Genomic DNA, 18,443 nt, shown 5'->3' with positions numbered 1-18,443 from the left:
GGCCCGTGCGCCGTGCAATTATTAGCGCGTAAAAACTGATGGCATCGGAGATGGTGCCGATCGCTACAACAGCTAGTACGCTGGGGCTGGTCTCGTCCCTTAAAACATCGGTGATGAACAAACCTTGAGCAACAGCACGGCTCAAACCTATGCGGGAGATTTTATTAATTTTTCTACGAACTCCTCCTGGTAAAGAATGTAGCGACTTGAATACAATAACATCCAAGTCACTTGCGCCGTAGTCAAGAAAAGTGAAAGCACTCGCACTACGGCGAGATATTGTTGCAAAAACGCTGCAAGCTGCAGACATTCTCAAATTTGACGGCAGTCCCTAATCGAAACCGAATTCAGAATCCTTACATTTATTGTGAGAGTTCGTCGTGTTCGGAATAAGATTCCTGTACGTTTTCTTACGCGCTGTGCGTACAGAGCTCATCTGTAGTATCGCCCTGTATACTTGTCCTACACTAAATTCAAAATATGCACGATACAACGGTACTCTCTGAAGGCCAGCAAAGCGTTAAAACGGTGCATTAAAATAGCACTTCATGATCGCTGTCCAAGTGCATGGTAATGCATATTTTTATGCTAAATAAATAAATCATCCTTGAATTTATCCATCTGTTTTTGACATATTCGTCACATGTCAGGAAGTAGCCCACTTTAAAGGCGAATATACCTCATCTTTCAAGTATCCAACGTGCATCCTATTCCACGTGTCGAATGTCACGCGAAAGTTGGTATCCAGAAGGAGCGTCAGAAAAACATACAGCAAAAAAAAATATATATGTAAAACAGAAGAGGCCCCAAGTGGCTTCCCCACCTGTTTCCTTCCTTTTATCGCTCTTATTGGCCGCGTTGCCGCTCCCCCCTTTCTCCATGTTTCGCTGCGGTCACCCTTTATCGCTTCGAACATGAAAAAGTAAACAGAGAACAAGACCATCTGCTGACGCGCACCCAGCATGTTTTGTTGTGCAAGATTGCCTTAAAAGGGCATGGGATCGTTGCAAATACCAGCGATGCGTCCAAGGTTTGGGGCTAGCGAACGAGATGCGTTTTCGAAACAAATACTTTTGTAAATTTTAATGCAGGAAAGATATGTGTTTTCCACGCAGCATTATATCTGTATATAACCACCGTACTACGAATCGTATTTTACGGTGGGTTTGGCTAATTCAACCACTGTCTGTCAGATTTAGCAATTAAAACGCTACATTCACTAGACAAATTTCGGAGTTTAATTCAAACAATTCAATTTATATCAACTAAAATTCGTCGAAAGTAATTTTAGTAGGTGGCAAATCGAATGGCAGTAAGGCAGCCGCTTACCTCGTATTTTTCTGTTGAACCGTTTTTTTACAAAGGTCAAATGACGCGTTACGTGACGCACCCTGTATATGTGTACATATATGTAATATATATAGCATGTAATATATATAATAACATATATATAATATTACACAGGGTGTCCCACCTAAATGCGAACATACTATTAAGAAAATAAATATATCACCTTATCCAAGATGAAATCAATTGCCATATAGCGTATGCTGAAGGGCACTCCTTAGGAGGGCGCAAGCAAGCTCCTACGGCAACGTCTTAATTAACTTTCAATAATTAACTTATTAATTATAAAAGCTACGAAGTTGTCCCAATGAGAACATCTGGTCCCTTCGGTCTCCTGATACCGGAGCCGTTTTCAGAACAAAAATCCGTTCGATAGATCGTCCGCAAAAAATTCGTGAAGCAACACCATTTTATTCTTTATTTCATTGCGCATCTTCGGAGACACGTCTTTCCTTCACCCCCAATGGGAGATGGTGAAGGAGCACAGTGCCGCCTCATGCGTCGAAGATGAGCTTTAACTTGTGGAAACAAAGCAAAAACAAATGTATCCGGTGACTGTATCGGAACTGCCCTTATCTTGGGTTGCATTTTCTGTTTTCTTTTAATCATTTTCCAGGACGCAAGAGGCGATAGTGTGCTCTTTCACCCTCTCACATTGGCGTGTGAAGGAAAGACGCATCTCCCAAGATGCGCAATGAACAAAATAAAGAAAAAATGGTGTTCCTTCACGAATTATGCTTTGCAAGTTTCGAAGTATAGGTCCTTATTTTTTTACCTTTAGGGCATGCTCACGCAAGCGGTCGCTAACACTTCTTTTGCTTTGCCCAATGTAACAGAAGCCAAAATGTATTTTATAAACAATAGGGGTGACAAGTAACATAGGAATTTTTGTGTTTTTCACGAACATTCCCAGTCTTTCCAAATGGTGTGAGGATGTCCAGACAGAAATCACTTTTGAAAACCAAGTCCAGGTCAAATTTTCGAGCCACAGACGATAGGTTGTCATACATATTATGGTAGTACGGAATTACAACGCGGTTGGAAGGAGAAGGGTTAAAAAAAAAAACCTTCTTTCTTTTCTTTTTTTTCAAAACTCTGAGAAGAAACCGTAACCCAGCTTCTCTAGGACAGGAACAGCATGTGTTCCGGGTAACCTGCCACTCGTAAGCGGTCAAGCTGGCGACTTAGAGAACGGAATAGGTGATGCATACATGACGCTTTTACAGCACTCGTTAGTAGACCAGTAATGACACCAAACTTATCAGATTTTGAATGACAGCTTCTAGCAGACAAAACATGCCCCGGTTTAAATTTTCCATAATTCAAAAACAATGTTGGTTCTAAAGTGACTTTCAATGAGGATTCATCAAGAGAGCTTCATCAAGAAAACGGAGGATACATCCTGTAGGGAACTCAGTGGTGAAGGACAATTCCAAGCTGATATGGCACATTCGCATTCATCAATACTGAACTCACGGAACAGAACTTGTGGAAGATTCGTACTCGGTATGCGGGACATGTGTTTTAGAACTAGAATCACACGTAACAGATTTTGAACTTAACACACTTAATCACACTTAACAGATTTACTGAGGCGAGCTTGTGCTTGATGTGTAAGCTTAGCAATGTAATTGAGCAATGTAAGGGTTGTGTTCTTTATGGTAAACTTCCTCCGTAAGAGCTTAGGAACCTGACCACAATAAGAGGCTTTTGAAGAAAACTCTTTCCATTCAAGCGTGCGGAAATTCTGTCAGCAAGACTTCTCCAACCTTTGGTCCTCCTTCGGGAACGTTGCTTCCTTTTCCGCCGTGACCTTGCTGTCTCCACATATACCTGGTTGGTTGTGTGTTAAGACGTTCACTGCGTTTGAGACTTGTACGTGTGCGTCCCTTGTTGTCCCCTAGTTTCGGGGTTTTTCGTCATGGATATTTGACTTCCTCGACTTCTTCGTTCACTTCCCCTACGAGGCTCGGAGAATACGCCGTAGACCTAATAGAGAATGTTAGAAAATAAGACGAGGATAGACCGCAATCAAGAGTGAAGACGTTCTTCATTCCTCTTTCCTGCTCGTGTTCGCAGCTGCCTTGAGTCAATAGAAAGTGAGCTTTAAATTTAGCCCGCTCTACTTGTGCAACGAGAGGAGCGACGATTGACAGCAGTCAGGCAGCCCCTGGAGGCTGCAACCACACGAAGGAATTCCCTGGAATGGACTCTTTCATTTGCTTCGAACGATACCGGGTAGCTTCCCTTCAACGTGTGTTCAATACTTTTTCTATGATGTTCTCGTCGAATTTAATTTCGCTTATCACGTTATTCAAGAGAAACCGTGGAGAAGAGGACTCTCCTCTCTGTGCTAGCATATTGCGGCGCAGATAAATAAGAAATAAAATGTTCGTCTCCTGTACTCCAGCTCCAGTGCATGTTAAACAGTCCACACGGACGCACAGCAGTAACGTAGCTTATTATCATATCATCACAAAAACTTAAGGTCTTGTTATCGATAACCAGCAGAACACGAAACGACAACGATTCCACCGGTACCTTATTCGGAGCCTGTGAACATCTAGGTGAGGGCGCATGCGCATTCTAAGTCTGAAAGAACTGTCCTTGAACTTGTCCATAAGTTGCACAGGTATCATTTGTTTGCGTACTTACTCATTTTTCCTGATGTGTGGCGGCAGTTGTGTGGACCGCGAGGTCGGAGCACACGGCGGACTAAGTGTAACATCATTCAAGTCGTTTGCAAATGTGTTGCGGAATCATCCTCATCATCCTCATCGATCATTTCGGTCGTGTTCCACTCTGGTCAATGTCTTGCCGTCCCGTACGGCTTCCTTCAGCTCCGCCGGGTTTATGCCGAAATAAATTCTTAAAATAAAACATTAAAAAAATCCACGCTTAAAATTACACCGTGGAAATCCGCCTTCCGAAATAAATCGCTGCAAAATCCACGGCCTCAAAATTAACACTGCCAAAATGAATCATCGTTAGCCTTTGGGCGGGAATGTGCCCTATGTTAATTTAAGGGCGACACAACTTTGTTTTAAACGCAACGTAAAATTCGGGCGTTTTTATTAATATTTCTACCATTATTAATAATGTGTTTTCTAATAAGAGCCGAAAATTTAAATATCCAGCTTAAAAGTGCAGAAGACGACGCGCGTATGAATACAAGAATAACAAGGGCCCGATCTCGAAATTGACGATCTCGAAACGAAGAAAATGCTCGATTGCTTCGGAAGATGATATGCCTTGTTTAGAAATCCGATATCACTAATTCACCGCTCAGCTTCTCACGAGCTTTCAATGTCTGCAAGTCGTTTTAGCGAATGAACTGCTGGAAATAAATGTTTCGTGGTCCCCCGAATTAAAATATAAGCTGCCTGAAATCTACAGTCGCGCTTAGGAAAAAGCCAACAGCGAACTTCGACTAACGTGATAAAAAATGCAGACACTTGGACTAACTTGATAAGAAACTAACCAATATGCTGTTGCGACGTGCCCGCCTTGCTAAGCCTAACGGCCCCTAAAATATGACTTTACTTCGTTGAAACGACTTTACCAGACATAGAAAACTCGAAAACTCGAGGCTGAGTGGGTAATTAGTGATATTCGATTTTTAAACACGGCATATCACATTGCGAAGCAGTCGACCATTTTCTCTGTTTCGACACCGGGAATTTCGAGGTGGGGAATCTCGCAACCGGGAATATCGAGGTCCTCTCAGGTACGACAGCCGCAACTATTTTTCGAGGCTGACGTAGGGAGCTTCGGCCGTCCACCAATCAGAGAAGGTTCATTTTGAAATATTTATTTTGAAGAGTTGATTTCGTGAAGTGTATTTCTAAGAGTTGATTTTGCCACCGCGGATATTGACAGAGTTTACTTTTGAAAAATTATTTTGAAAAGTGAATTTCACACGATATATTTTTAAATGTCTTATTTTAAAATGATTTATTTTGGCGTGGTCCCCTTCCACCGTAGTCATTCCAGTACAATTTTTGAAGATGCCGAGGAACCATTGGACAGCACAGACCTCATACCCAGCATAGGTTATCACGTCTACGAGTATTAACGTCTAATAAAACGTGAAAACGTCTATTAAATTTTTTTTAGCGTTGTGCCGAACGCGTTCCAATGCGGTAGCTTTATTGAGCCATAATTGACGGTCAAGTGGCGTTCTCTCGCGAATACGATCGGTTCGAATTCACCCTATTTGTTAGCGATCGGCAGTTGCCAGATCCGGTTTGCTAAAACTCTCTACTGTTACTGTCACGGTGCCCTATAAAGTTGTCGACGGACTTAGGGCTGTTTCACACGTTCCTTTTGGTCGTCCGCTTGCTTCGAAAATAGAAGCTAAGGGCCCGAGCCCTGTAGATTCCAATGGGTCCGTTTTGCCTCCGTTAAAAACACGGACGAGAAAAACGTTCGTGTGAAACAGGCCTTAGACGGTAGTTGGCCCTATCGAGATAATGCTCTGGCATGATAAGGCAAGATTCACACGAACTTGACGTTTTTTGCGTTTGGGTTCGTGTAAACGAGCGTCCGTTTGCACCCGCCCATCAGCATGTGTTTTCCGTAGAAAGTAAATACGCGCCGAGTTTCTCGGGACAGACATCTGGTCCGCAGAGGAAAACGAATGTGTGAACGTCAGCGTAGACCAAGGGTCTCAAACACGGGGCCTGGGGGCCGCATGTGCGTGCGACAACCTATTTTGCGGCCCAAAGGCCATTGACCGCAAACACAACGAGCCTGCTCTCTAAGAAAAAATAACAAGAAGAGCAACTTTACTTTGGGATTATCATTGAGGAGTTACTAAAAATAATAATACGAATAATGAATAATTAGGAACAAAACCTTATTGTCCAACATTGTTTTTACCCTTGCCCGGCGTACGCTCTTAATACAGATGGCGGTGGTGGTGGTGGTGGTGGTGGTGATGGTGAAAGGGCTCGCCGTTGTCGCCCTCACACACACAGGTGGGCTGGGCAACGTCACGACTGACTCCCTGTGATATGTGCGTCCTATTGCGACTTCTATGGGAACTGTGCCGACATATGTGTGAAAGCGTCTGAGGAAAACAGAGGTTGGGGGGGGGGAGGTAATGGCAGGACCGGCTCGCCATTGTTGGCCACACAGAAGTGGGCGTCGTCACGACTAGAGCAAAAAAAAAAGAAAAGACGAAAGAAAGAAGGACGGACGGGTGGAGGATAGAGGATGAAGGGTGGAGGTGCGTAGAGGAAAACAGATGGTGGTGGTGGTGATGGTGAAAGGGGGTGAAAACAGAGCTTCACCGCATAGCAAGCTTCTAGCCAATCATCATCTCCATCATCTCCATCGCCATTTTTATGACGATTTTGAACTGCATAAGTGTCACAAAAAAGGCGTACGCCTCCCGCTTTCAGCAAATCAGGGGAGAGAACGATGTCATTCGAGATGGTGATTGGCTAGGAGCGTGCTATGCGGTGAAGTTCATTCTTAAGACTGTAGTGCTGCCCCTGTCCGTGTTAGGCAGAACATACGCATGTGAGAACTTCTTGTGGCTCAACTTCAACAAATTAGGGACACAGCAACCTAGTCTTCACGTGCACTTTGCTAAACTACCACTGTAACTATTGTGAGTATTACGATGGGCTTATCTTAAATTTTAGACTAAGTTAAATAGTGGCGCACTAAAGAAGTAAAGGTGGAACAGTTATGTACATATGCCATCGTATTTTTAGGAGTCATATTATAGCAGCAAACCCAAAGCCATGCATTGTCAATAATGCTTTCTCTCTGATTTTTCTGTTTCTTTTTCCCAGGTTCAAATTGTGAGCGAAGGCAACAATACAGTGTGCCAATACAAGATAATGTTGGTGCTCCTGAACGTTGTCATAATCGTCTGTTAAGAACTACGTATTTTCTCTAATAATTTTTTAAAGTATATTTTTAGTACCCGATTTCGAAAGGCAGCTGATTTCTTTCTCTCGATGTGTCAAGTGGAGCCTTTCAGGGCACACTGATTTCTGATGTAATAATAATGATTTCTGCACACACCGTCTGGCTCCACAATAACTACTCCGCGCCTGCTTTTTGTGTATATTTTTATTCTATGGTATATTAGGGTATTTTAATAATTTATTCTATTAGTCATTTCTTTTCTTTGTGATCCCCCATGATGTGGCCTAAGGTCAATGCGGCGAGCGACTCTATTTGAGTTTGAGGCTCCTGCCGTACAGCTTAATGGGTTCGTAGGCTGGCCGTCAAAGGAACGGATAGCACACTGACGAGAACAAAGTTCGTGTGAGTCCGGCCTTAAACATTACGTTATTTTGTTCACCGACAGCAAGCTGACTTCGTGTGACTAATCTTTCCTCTTTGTAGTAAACGTACCCCCTCGTTCTCTAGGATATTTAAGCGTACTCAGAGGTGCAAGGATCAGACTATGTGCTAAAAAATTGGCACGTGCATAGGTCTTGTTGCGAGGAACGACTACAATCCGCTATAAAAGCGCTTTACCAGCAACTTGTGGAACGCTCGCTCGCAATAGCTTCATGAATCCGAAGCTGACGAAATAGTAAAGATGGGTCAAACCGTAACAAATTTGCACGCCTTCATTGACTTACCAGTACAGCGCATACGCTTTTGTTATAGATGGATGTGGATAAACGAAAGAAACAAAACCCTTTCAGGGAGGCTCGCGTCAAAGGCAATTCACTTGAACTATACCACAGCAGTGACTTGAAATTTAATCCAGAGGTTGTCTATGTTTGATTCAGATTTCTGATAAATGATTCAGGTCCCGAGTCAAATAGAGCTTTAGTACCTTCGTTATACGGATAATCTGGGATACTATCATTCTTCGCAGAATGGGAAGAACACGTTTAGCTGCAATGGAATTCTGTAACCGACATTCTGGTGTGCGAACTTCGCTTTATGCGCCACTTCTGCGGCTGATTCGCATTATGCTTGCGCAAGGTGCTTCTGACAGAGGCTTACTGATTGGACATGTTTCAGGAGCTCAGCAGTTATAGAGAATTCCGCAAAGTATTATGATCTTACTTGCCAGGCCACGTTCAGCGATGTTACGGAAAAGAGTGGGGTTCGCCGCTACATGAATTTGCAACCAAAATACATTTTCTGCTGTCCATTTAAGTAGCGGGATCGCTTCGCATCTAGCGAATACGATTACGAATACAGTTGGTATGTACATAGTGCCTCAGGAAAACATGTTCTCAATAACAGAGGGGGGCTTTGGAATAGAACAACTCGCTGGTTTCCCTCTCCCCCAAGCAACGTGCCGCCAGTCTAGACAGGCAGACCGCGCGTCTATCAAGCGCAATTCCTCCCCCTCCCCCGGCAATGAATAACACATTGTTGTCTCTTGCCAATTGTGAGCTTGTGACGCTGATAACAATGTTGTAAACACGCTGTCCCTTTATTTACGGTGCAGTGTACGTGATGCTGGCGGAGACCGGTGTCCTGGTGGACTTTGTGCGCTTCATGCACGAAAGCCACCTCCTGGAAGGCGGGGAATACGTCATCATCTCAGTTGAAGAAGAAGACGTCTATGACAAGTCTACAAAGTACCAGTACATGAAGAAAGGTATCTGCGTTTATGCTGTCATCTGTGTCGGTAGTATTCTGGAACCTATGGTTACCCTTCTGAAGGGATGTTTACGCTTATTGGCGTGCCTTCAGCGGAATATATTAAACATCACCAAACGTCCTCGTATGCGAGCTAGTTGAATAGGCACGTGTAAATCCATACCATAGTAGCCCTGCTGCCGTGAGTTCACACATCAGATCCTGCAAATGTGAAGCCGGCTTATCGCCGGAACGGGCCCTTTGTGTTTCATCAAGATAGGAAGGCGGGGAGATTTCGGATGCCCCGTTTATCGAGGATGACAACGGTCTTTGTGTCAGTTACCCGCCGGTGGAATTATCGGGAAAATAACTGGAATCCTGAGGGGGTGTTTCCTTATGGGCTATGCGATGCTATGGGTGTAAGAAAGTCATTTGGTAGAAAGCGTTCGTCCTGCTGTTTTCTTGTTTGCCTCAGTTCACGCTATGCTATTACATAAACATCAGCAACGTAAGATTTTCATGTGGAAATTATGGGCGTTGCAAACTCAGACATTCATAACGGGGTGGGAAAGTCCACTATTTGGCAAAAAAACTGTCCGCAAAGCTGTGCTACTCGTAAATTGCCAGAAGCTGCGTGAAAGTCTAAGCTGCGAAATGTGAATACTTAAATGTAAATTCCTGTGATTGGATCGTAACATGTCGCTTCAGGTGCCATGATGTGATTTATCATTGAGAAATGAGAGGATAACAGGAATAATCGAATCCGTAATTCACTATACTCCATTACAATAATCCGTAATAACCTAACGAAATCACGAGGCCGATTTCGATATCCACTGGAGGCCGGAACGAGTTATTCTCGCTCAAAAGTTCAATAAGATGGTGAAGGCCCATAGCGCTTCTTAGAAGAGATAATAGAAGACTCAGCAAATGAACTGCGGCATCTTTTAAAGGAGCATGGAAGTGACCCCCAAAATATTTTTTCTTTTGTTTTTCACTGCGACGTCTTCTGCAACGAATAAAACGAGCTCCTGCGAAAGAACGATGAGCGCGGGTGCCCTACAGAGCACGTGCAAGGCTCTGTTCCGCACACCTTTCAAAAACCCTCTCCTCATCCAAAGAGCGCATCGGCGAAGCAGAAGACGTCGTGACGTATCACGGGCTGTTTTGTGTTTTTGTGTTTTATCACGTGTTTATGGCATCGTATTCAATGTGCCCCCTTCTCCTGTATACAGCTCTGCGTGCTGACGGTCACTTGAGTACCTGATGGCCGCTTGAGTACCTGATGGCGGCTGCCTGCCGGAACCCCATATCGTTTCAGATAGTACTGAGTTTTCGTATACCGTTGATAAGGTTATCGTGCCTATCGGAACCAATCGCGGTTGTGCATGACTCAGAATCTTATCCACAGATTGGCTAATACGGTTCCACGCACTCTCTATTGCGACTTTGCGACCATGAAATGAGGAGTGCCTTGTAAAGCATAGCACCGGGCGTGTTTGATAACCGTGAGGTTATCACGAGGCAGGTACGGGCATTGGAATGCTACGTCATATTACATCTTACTAGCTAGACTGCCAAGGCGGGAGAGTGAAGTTTTGCTTTGTTGTGGCGGCTTTCACTCTCGGACTTCCCATGTTGGTTGCCGTTGTTTACGCTTCGCAAGTAAATCCAGTTAGGCCTGTCTTAATCCCCACAGGTTTCATGTGAATACTTCAGATAATTAAAATTAAAATCAATAGCTCTCGAAAGACGCGAAAAATAAATGTTGTGTGATTGATACATCATTCAATGTGCCTGCCACTGGCAACGGCACCACAATGGACTTCGAGTTTGATTGTGAACTTCACACGCTGAACACGAGGACGAGGACTGAACACACTGAAGTGCACGAATTATACGGGGTGTCCCAGACAACGTGTCATTGAATTATAATAAAAAAACAACAACACCTAGAGTTATGCGGTCAATGGCGTTTATTCTTACTGGGTTTTTGCCACCTCCTCATGTGAATGTCGTGTAACGTAAGTTTAACTATGTAAATTTTTGCGAGCTTAAGTCGGAAATTTGCCTAGTAAAGGTCACTTTTTTACCCCACCAATGTGAAGAGCGTGTCTAATTTAGTCAAATTAATGATAATTGACAGGGATATTCAGGAACTATCCCATCGGAAAAAATAGCCGAACATCATGGTCTACGGAGGTCGCACAGAATAGCGCACGATTAATTTTTCAGCGCAATCTTTGTCAGTCCGACGAAAGGAGGTTGGAAACCCAGCCCTCCCCGACGTCGCAGAAAGAGGTAAAACAGGCATGGCTTATCACGTCCGACTTTCGCTGGGATAATGATTTCCCTCTCCCAATTTTAGGAACTGTTACTTTTTCTACTATCACTCTGTGGGCTGGCTTCGAAACCTCCTTTCGTCGCACTGAGAGCGATTGCGCTCAAAAAGTCATCGCGCGCTATGGTCCGATGCTCCGAAAAGCATGATATTCAGCTATTTTTTCCGATGGGATAGCTCGTGAACATCACTGTGAATTATTACTAATTTGAGTGAATTCGGCACGCTCTTCATATTGGTGGCGTAAAAAAGTAACCTTTACTTGGCAAATTTTCGAGTTCAGTTCGCAAATATTTACCTAATTAATCTTGGAGTACATGACATTCACATTAGGAGGTGGCAAAAACCTAATAAGAACAAATGCTCTTGAGCGCATGATTCTAGGCGGCGTAGTTTTTTTATTATAATTCAATGACACGTTTTCTGGGGCACCCTGTATAACGTATTTCAACGCTCATACGCTATTATGCTACCGGTGTGCAGAAGAAACAAACAAGATGGGATCGAATAAAAAAGTTATCATCTAATTCGGGTCAGTGGATCTTATTCCTTCACGCCAAATCCCACAGCGCGTATCCTCTCTTGCATTCCATCGTAACTCATTGCAGTTGGCAATACAACTCATTGCAGTTCTGCTCCTACGTCTGACCCATATCTGCAAACCATTGCGCTCAATTTAAAATTATCCCCGAATTTTTTTCCGAGTTCAACGATTACTATAGCTTTGCTCGTCCTTGCATCAGCAAGGCGACTGCGATTTTATTTTATTTTTGGTTACTCTGTCTCGGGATTTTTCTTCATGTAGATGAAGATGTTCATGTTGTCATCTGTGGGCTGGCAAGAAACTGCATATCGACACTTGCTTCAAACCGTTCCCACGAAAAATAATCCCCCATTGTCTGTGCTGCGTGTGGTTTTTCGCGTGCTCTCCGCCAGACGTTCCAGAGAAATGTCGTCCCGATTTCTACGTCACTCGGCCCGCGATGCACAATAACCCCCTGTCTTGCATTCCTTCCCGCTATCCGGTGTCCATCTGTGGACCGCGCGATTAACAGGTGCTTCGCGGTGTTAGCACGAAACGAAACGAAAAGCAAATTATCAATGAAGGACTAGAGATGTGTCTGAGTTGAATTTGATGATTCAGACGCGAAACATTATGTATTACAACCTTATGTATACTACGCCTCAGACGGACAGTTATTTTTCGCGACGGTAACCCACTAGATTTACTAGGTGTCACAAAACAATAAGATTTAGAAAATATTTACACATGATACAGTCCTAACGTTCGAAATCCTTCATTAAGCATTCACGGGTTTAATTTTAGAGTTTCGCCGCCGACACGTAGGGGGTAGGGTATATTTATTAGGACAAAGGAAAAAAAAGGGGGAGGAAACCAACACGTGGATTGCAAATGCACATCTTTGTTTCTCTTCAGTCTGTTGACATCAAACTTAGCGCACCGACCAAAAAGTAAGCATGTATAATATATGCGGAGCGAATAATTGACCGCGTGACATTGAATGAGGATACCCGATATTGAATTGTATTCTATGAAAGGGCTGCCCTTGTTTTCATGAGGCTCACCCAGATCAGCAAAATTCTGTCTAGACTCCTTTGTCGGTTCCACGGCCTAACTATAACAATTAGCGACAGTGATGGTGAAACAGAAGATAGCGTTGCCATGAAATGTCTCCAATCATATGCGCTCAGTGACAGGCTTTGTAATCGATCGCCGACAGCGCCCGTACATCGGCGCGTGCGGTTTAACTATCAAGGCCGTCTTTCCTGAGATAGAGTTCTCGTTATTCACGTGGTGTACATTGAAAATATTGGAGCGTTGTCATGACGATTTCTGACGAACGTAGAATAAGTTGCTGAATTGGTTATACTTAAAATATTACAGTTATTAGAATACTACGTTACAATATACGTTGAATTGAATTATAATTTGCTGCCCTAGTTCAGTGGTCATTCTCTCTGCATCGTTTTTAGAATAGTACAGCTTGGGACAAAAGTTAACGGAACACCGGGGTGTCGCGTTTCTCCAATGGAGCGACAACCTAACAGCAAACAGGAGTCGACACATATACTCAGAGATGCATGGAATAGCCGGCCACCCGTTTCTTATTCGAACTCTTCCTTATAGCTAGCAGGGGACCGCTCCGATGAAGATGCAGCGTTCCGTAAACTTTGCTCCCAAGCTGTATGTGGAACATATTTGGACGTGACCGTGTTGAAGGGATCGACGTGGAGCAGCGTTCTGGGCCCGATTCCCCGCTATGCCACTGTGGATAGGGTTGCGTTGAAAGTAGATGCCATGCATGCGCATTATATATTGCTCCGCTGGTGCCAGAGATCCCGCAAGCATAGATGCCAAGGCTTATAAGCTGTTTCTTGAATCAGTGTAAACGGACTTGTTGGCAGTGTTGTGCGTAGCGGCGCTACTGTAATCGCTACTTTTTTCAGTAGCGGAGGTGTAATTCCGCTACATTTGTTATTTGTAGCGGGAAAGTAATTTTCGCTACAATTTTGAGTAGCGGAACCGCCTCCGCTACCGCTACTTTTGAGGGAGAAAATAAAATAAATTAGACGCTAGACTCTAGCTTCTACAGGTGATTTTACTACATCTTCGGTATCGTATTCCGCTGCGAAACAGGTAACGATACATGGTATTCACTTTAGGTTCGACCGATTCATGTCAGACCAGAGCCTTCAAATCGCTGCTGTCTTAATTCGGAGGTTCAATATCTCATGGCTCACGGATGAAAACCAACGAAATGTCAAAGTATTCGGTCGCCTCAAGTGAGCGCGTCGAGGAATCCACGAGCGAGCTCCATGCAGATGATTTCTTTTCTTTTGGGGAGTCAACTTCTACAGCAGATCCAGCTGATCGTGAGCTCAGTACCTCTTTATGCCAGATAACCTTAATTTGATATCGCTAAAGCAGAGTTATCCAAGACAGCACGGGGCGTTCCTCAAGCTGAATACCGCCGTTCGGTCAACTGCGTCTGCCAACGACTTTTCAGTGTTTGCGCCAAGAAACGTGTTAGGCTCAGTGACAGGAACTTTGAGCGGCAACTGCTCTTGAAGGTGAATGCAAGTGTGTAATGACTTTTTCAGAAAGTACTGATCGTAAGAAATAAAGTATCAGCAAGAGCACATATCTTTGAATGTATCGAATCAGATATTCATAGGCCTTCGGCGAGAAAGTAGCGGATGGGTAATTGCGCTACATTTTTTTTGGTAGCGGTAGCGGTATCGCGGTACATTCGTAAATTTGTAGCGCCGCTAGTAGCGCGCTACTTTTAAATAGGGTAGCGGTATTTCGCTACCTAAATTGAGTAGCGGGCACAACACTGCTTGTTGGACGAGTCTTGTCGATTAAGTTTAGTGTTATGTGTGCACTGTGCAGTAACAGTATTAAAGGTTAGGTATAATGTGCGATAAACGTGCACATCTTTCGACATTCACCTCCGGAAGTCGAAACGCATACGAGGAATCATACACTGTTCTCGATGCACCGGTGAAAAGCTCCGTTTCGCCACTGTCCAACTCTACTGTTTAAGCACGAGTTTCATTGGCTCTGTCGCAACCCCAATTGAAGACACCTTCGGCGTCTGGGACCCTGATCATGTTAACCTAATGCTAATCTACTGTATTTAAGCTAAAATCGTGCTACTTGATATATTTGATCTGAGCCTTCCTATACTTGAATCCCTGGTGGCTTACCTGCTTTCTTAGAATTCCGTAGAATTTGATTCTTTTTTTTTTTTCTGTGTCCCTCTTGCAAATTTTGGTACACAGTAAATCATTTTACACCTTTATTTGCTCAAAAAATGTGTATTCAGAATACACATTTGAAACTATTCATATAAAAACGTCATTTTCTATTTCGCAAAGGGTGCAAGAAGAGCATTACTAAAGGTGTAATATCGACATACACCACGTTTTATCCAATGTCGATCATTAAGGGTGTGAAGTGGGGTGTTGAAACAGGTGTTTATCGTCTAATACACCTTTTTTACACACGATTTGAATTGGGGAGATGGTGTTAAAAATCGTGTTTTATTTCATGAGAGAAAAAAATATGCTGGTTTCACAGCTCCGCTCAGCAAGTAATCACATTATAGACAATAACCTAAGTTAAAAACAGAGTATTTGACAGGGAATGATGTTAGGAACTTAGCTGATATCTTTGACTCGTTGCAAGCGTGGGTGCTAATTCCAAAAACGCATTCCCTTCACCGTTACAAACGTTTCCCGCCCCACCACATGTAACGAACGTGCCCCAACAAATTGTATTTCAGTATATCATCCGTCTGCACGACAATATGGCCTACTGAGGGTGCCCGAGGTCTCTTCAAGCCTCGGCACTCACGTTGGTCCCACAGTGTTACCAAGCTAACGAGGCGTGCCTGCGACGCATTGCGCTCCGGTTTAGGTTCTACAATGGAACCACGCCTGGTAGTCTGCCGCGTTCACGGCGGTGCGTGTCATTGAAGCAAGAACGTCGAACTGTATGTCTCGGCCACTGGTCTCGCTAGCTATCTGTGAGGGAATATTTGCCAGCAAACAATTCCACCAAAAAAGGTGTTTTCAATAGAATACTCCCCTTTTAAGGGTGTTTTTGTTTTTAAACGCCCATTATAAGGGTGGTTACACATAACTAAAGGGTGCATTAGAAAACACCGATCATTTTAGTGTAAAGGCAACACCAAAAAGGTGTGCGCCATGAGACAAGCCATTTACACAAAAAAGTGTAAAAAAGTTTACTATGTATAATCGTTGTATCCGCCCTTCGTTTCTAGTCCAGGCTCATTTCATATCTGCTAGAATTCATCATCCTCGTAAAATAGACCGTATTGCTCGACGTTTGTCTAACTTTCGTTACGCCCTCCCTGTCCCCCACTCCTTCCTGCTGTCCTCTCTCCATCTGTCCACGTCACGTCTATACTCCATTAGTAGCCACAGTTGCTTCGCGGCGCTCAAACGTAATCCAAAGAAAAATGCTTTCGTTAGTCGCTATTGGGTTGGTCTTCTCCGGTCTCTTGTTTCCGTATATGACTTTCTAGTTTTCCCACACAAATTGTGTGCTTATCCCGAGTCATGATGCTTCTGTTTTTGATCTCCTTGTCTGCCACCCATGGACACTACTACATCATAACTGTTAACTTTGTAACGAGAGACACATTCATTATTGCGCCCAGCACTGAATGCCGAGCTTCAGCTTTAACGCGCACGAACACTACCCCAAGCAATGTTGACATCACGGTGCGCGGGAAAAAAGCAGGAGTAAAGGCATGCGCCATGTTTACGCCAGATAACCATAGAAAGATAAACGAGCAGAATTTGGGGAGGGAGACGTGAGAAAGGAGAGGGTATTGTTACCGGACAGAACGAGACGATTCTACATTTCGTGTGTTTATTTGAACTTCACCATGCTTGCGTGACGTTGTGGTTTGAACGATCGCCTTCCACGCTGAGTGTGGTGTGCGACGCGGTTTCGATGCACGGCACCGACTGTGCTATCTGAGGTTCCCTGTGTTGTCCTGCAGACTTCCCAGACGAATGCCCAGTTGCCCTTGAAGTCGGCCCAGGGCACATACTAACCCCCCACCCTGTCCCACAGTCCTTCCTGCTGTCCTCTCTTCATCTGTCCATGTCACGTCTGTACGCGGCTCATAGCCACAGTTGGCTACAAAAAGAAACTAAGCGTAACTTTGTCACGCCGGTGCGCGTCATAAAAATTCGTCCTGTTTGTTTGCATAACCGAGACTGGTGCAAGTACACATAAACTGCAGTCCTGTCGCCACAAGTAGTGCGAAATAAACCCCCATTGAGCATATTCAATCAATGCCCCGTCCGACCAGCGAGCGGTAGAGAGGAGCGGAAAAATCTCGTTACCCTGAAATACCGTGTTAAAATGAAAACAGCCCGAGGAGGGGAAAGGGGGTGGGGGCACCCGTGCCAGAAATAAAGCTTCGTTCAAGTATAGTTCGACTACGAAGTGATTCTCTTCCAACATCGATCGTGTAGGTATCGCATAATGCACGGCTCTGTTTCTGCTGAACGAATATCTCCGACGATTATTCCCACACATCGTAGCGACAATGGCAACGAAAAGAAACACGAAAATAACAGCATGATTAAAATTGTGCCGTAAAAGGGAAATTCATTACTCAGGAGCTCCAGGGCATATGTGTCACTACGCTCTATCACGCTGTAGTTTGGCTTTTCTTTCTTTCTTTCATTATGGGGAATTAAAGGAGAGGTCAGCCCAGTCAAGCTGGCTTTCAAAGCGCTTCAATGGCTGAACCACACAAGCCACGCTGATTTGTGTTTTCTTCTTTTTTAGTCGCCTACTTTGCGGCTTTCCTCCAGCTGTTTGTTGGTTCTTATACGCTTGAAGCTCATAAGGACAACCTCGTTAAGGCTGTTTCGTGTAAGATATCGGTGTCAAAATATAGGTATGGAATGCAGAATTCACTTCGTACTCCCGCCTACCGTTGAATAGAAAGTGGATCTGCCGAGACTGGACTCACCTCTAAGTCTCTCGAAATTCCAGGGGGGCAGTGTTCATCTGGCAAAAAATTTGCTCTTAATAGAGCACGAAATAACGTGATTTTGAATATCGTGAAATATCGATAATTGATAACACATTATAGATACACATCAGCTAAATACTGATTACATATATCGACCGAAGCAACTGTGGCTATGAGCACCTGGTTGGGTTGACGTAATTCTGGTTTAGGAATTGCAAATGATACACAAAGTTGGGTACCGGATGTAAAACGTTTTTGTTGCAGCGATCTGCATGTCGTCTTTGTCACTATAGCTTGACTATGTAGTCTCCGATAAAGCGGACTCATAATTCGCGGCTCGACGTCACAAGAGACAACAATTATATTATGTACGATGATGCGATGGGGCGTCTGGCCTTCTACGTCATGGGAGAACTATACTCATGGTCGCACTGATTATTCCGTGGAATACTGTTTCCCATTTATATGTTTTCTTTCTTCCTTCTTTTTTTACACGATCCATTTAAAATCGTCACGAAGGAGGACGCAAGTTGTACAGTGGTGGGCAAAAGCTTACGGAACACGTTCCGGCGCATTCCTCCCTATGAGCGACACGCTAGTAGCGAATGGTACCGTACAGACTTGCAAACAGGTGACTC

The 18,443-nt window shown here is 44.0% G+C and overlaps 1 protein-coding gene across 4 annotated transcripts in view; it reads left to right on the top strand.

Moving 5' to 3' along the window:
- Window positions 1-18,443, top strand: part of LOC135391614 (guanylate cyclase 32E-like) — a 548,591-nt gene that overhangs the window by 350,303 nt on the left and 179,845 nt on the right. For all 4 annotated transcript variants that reach the window (XM_064621932.1, XM_064621934.1, XM_064621933.1 and 1 more), the window contains one exon: window positions 8,783-8,935. In XM_064621932.1, the coding sequence (XP_064478002.1) occupies window positions 8,783-8,935 (153 nt within the window). The remainder of the gene's footprint in view (window positions 1-8,782; window positions 8,936-18,443) is intronic.

This window comes from Ornithodoros turicata, chromosome 4 (assembly GCF_037126465.1).
Source record: "Ornithodoros turicata isolate Travis chromosome 4, ASM3712646v1, whole genome shotgun sequence".
In the NCBI taxonomy this organism is placed as follows: domain Eukaryota; kingdom Metazoa; phylum Arthropoda; class Arachnida; order Ixodida; family Argasidae; genus Ornithodoros; species Ornithodoros turicata.
Note: the sequence above shows the minus strand (reverse complement) of the source record. Positions and strands in the feature narration are given on the sequence as shown.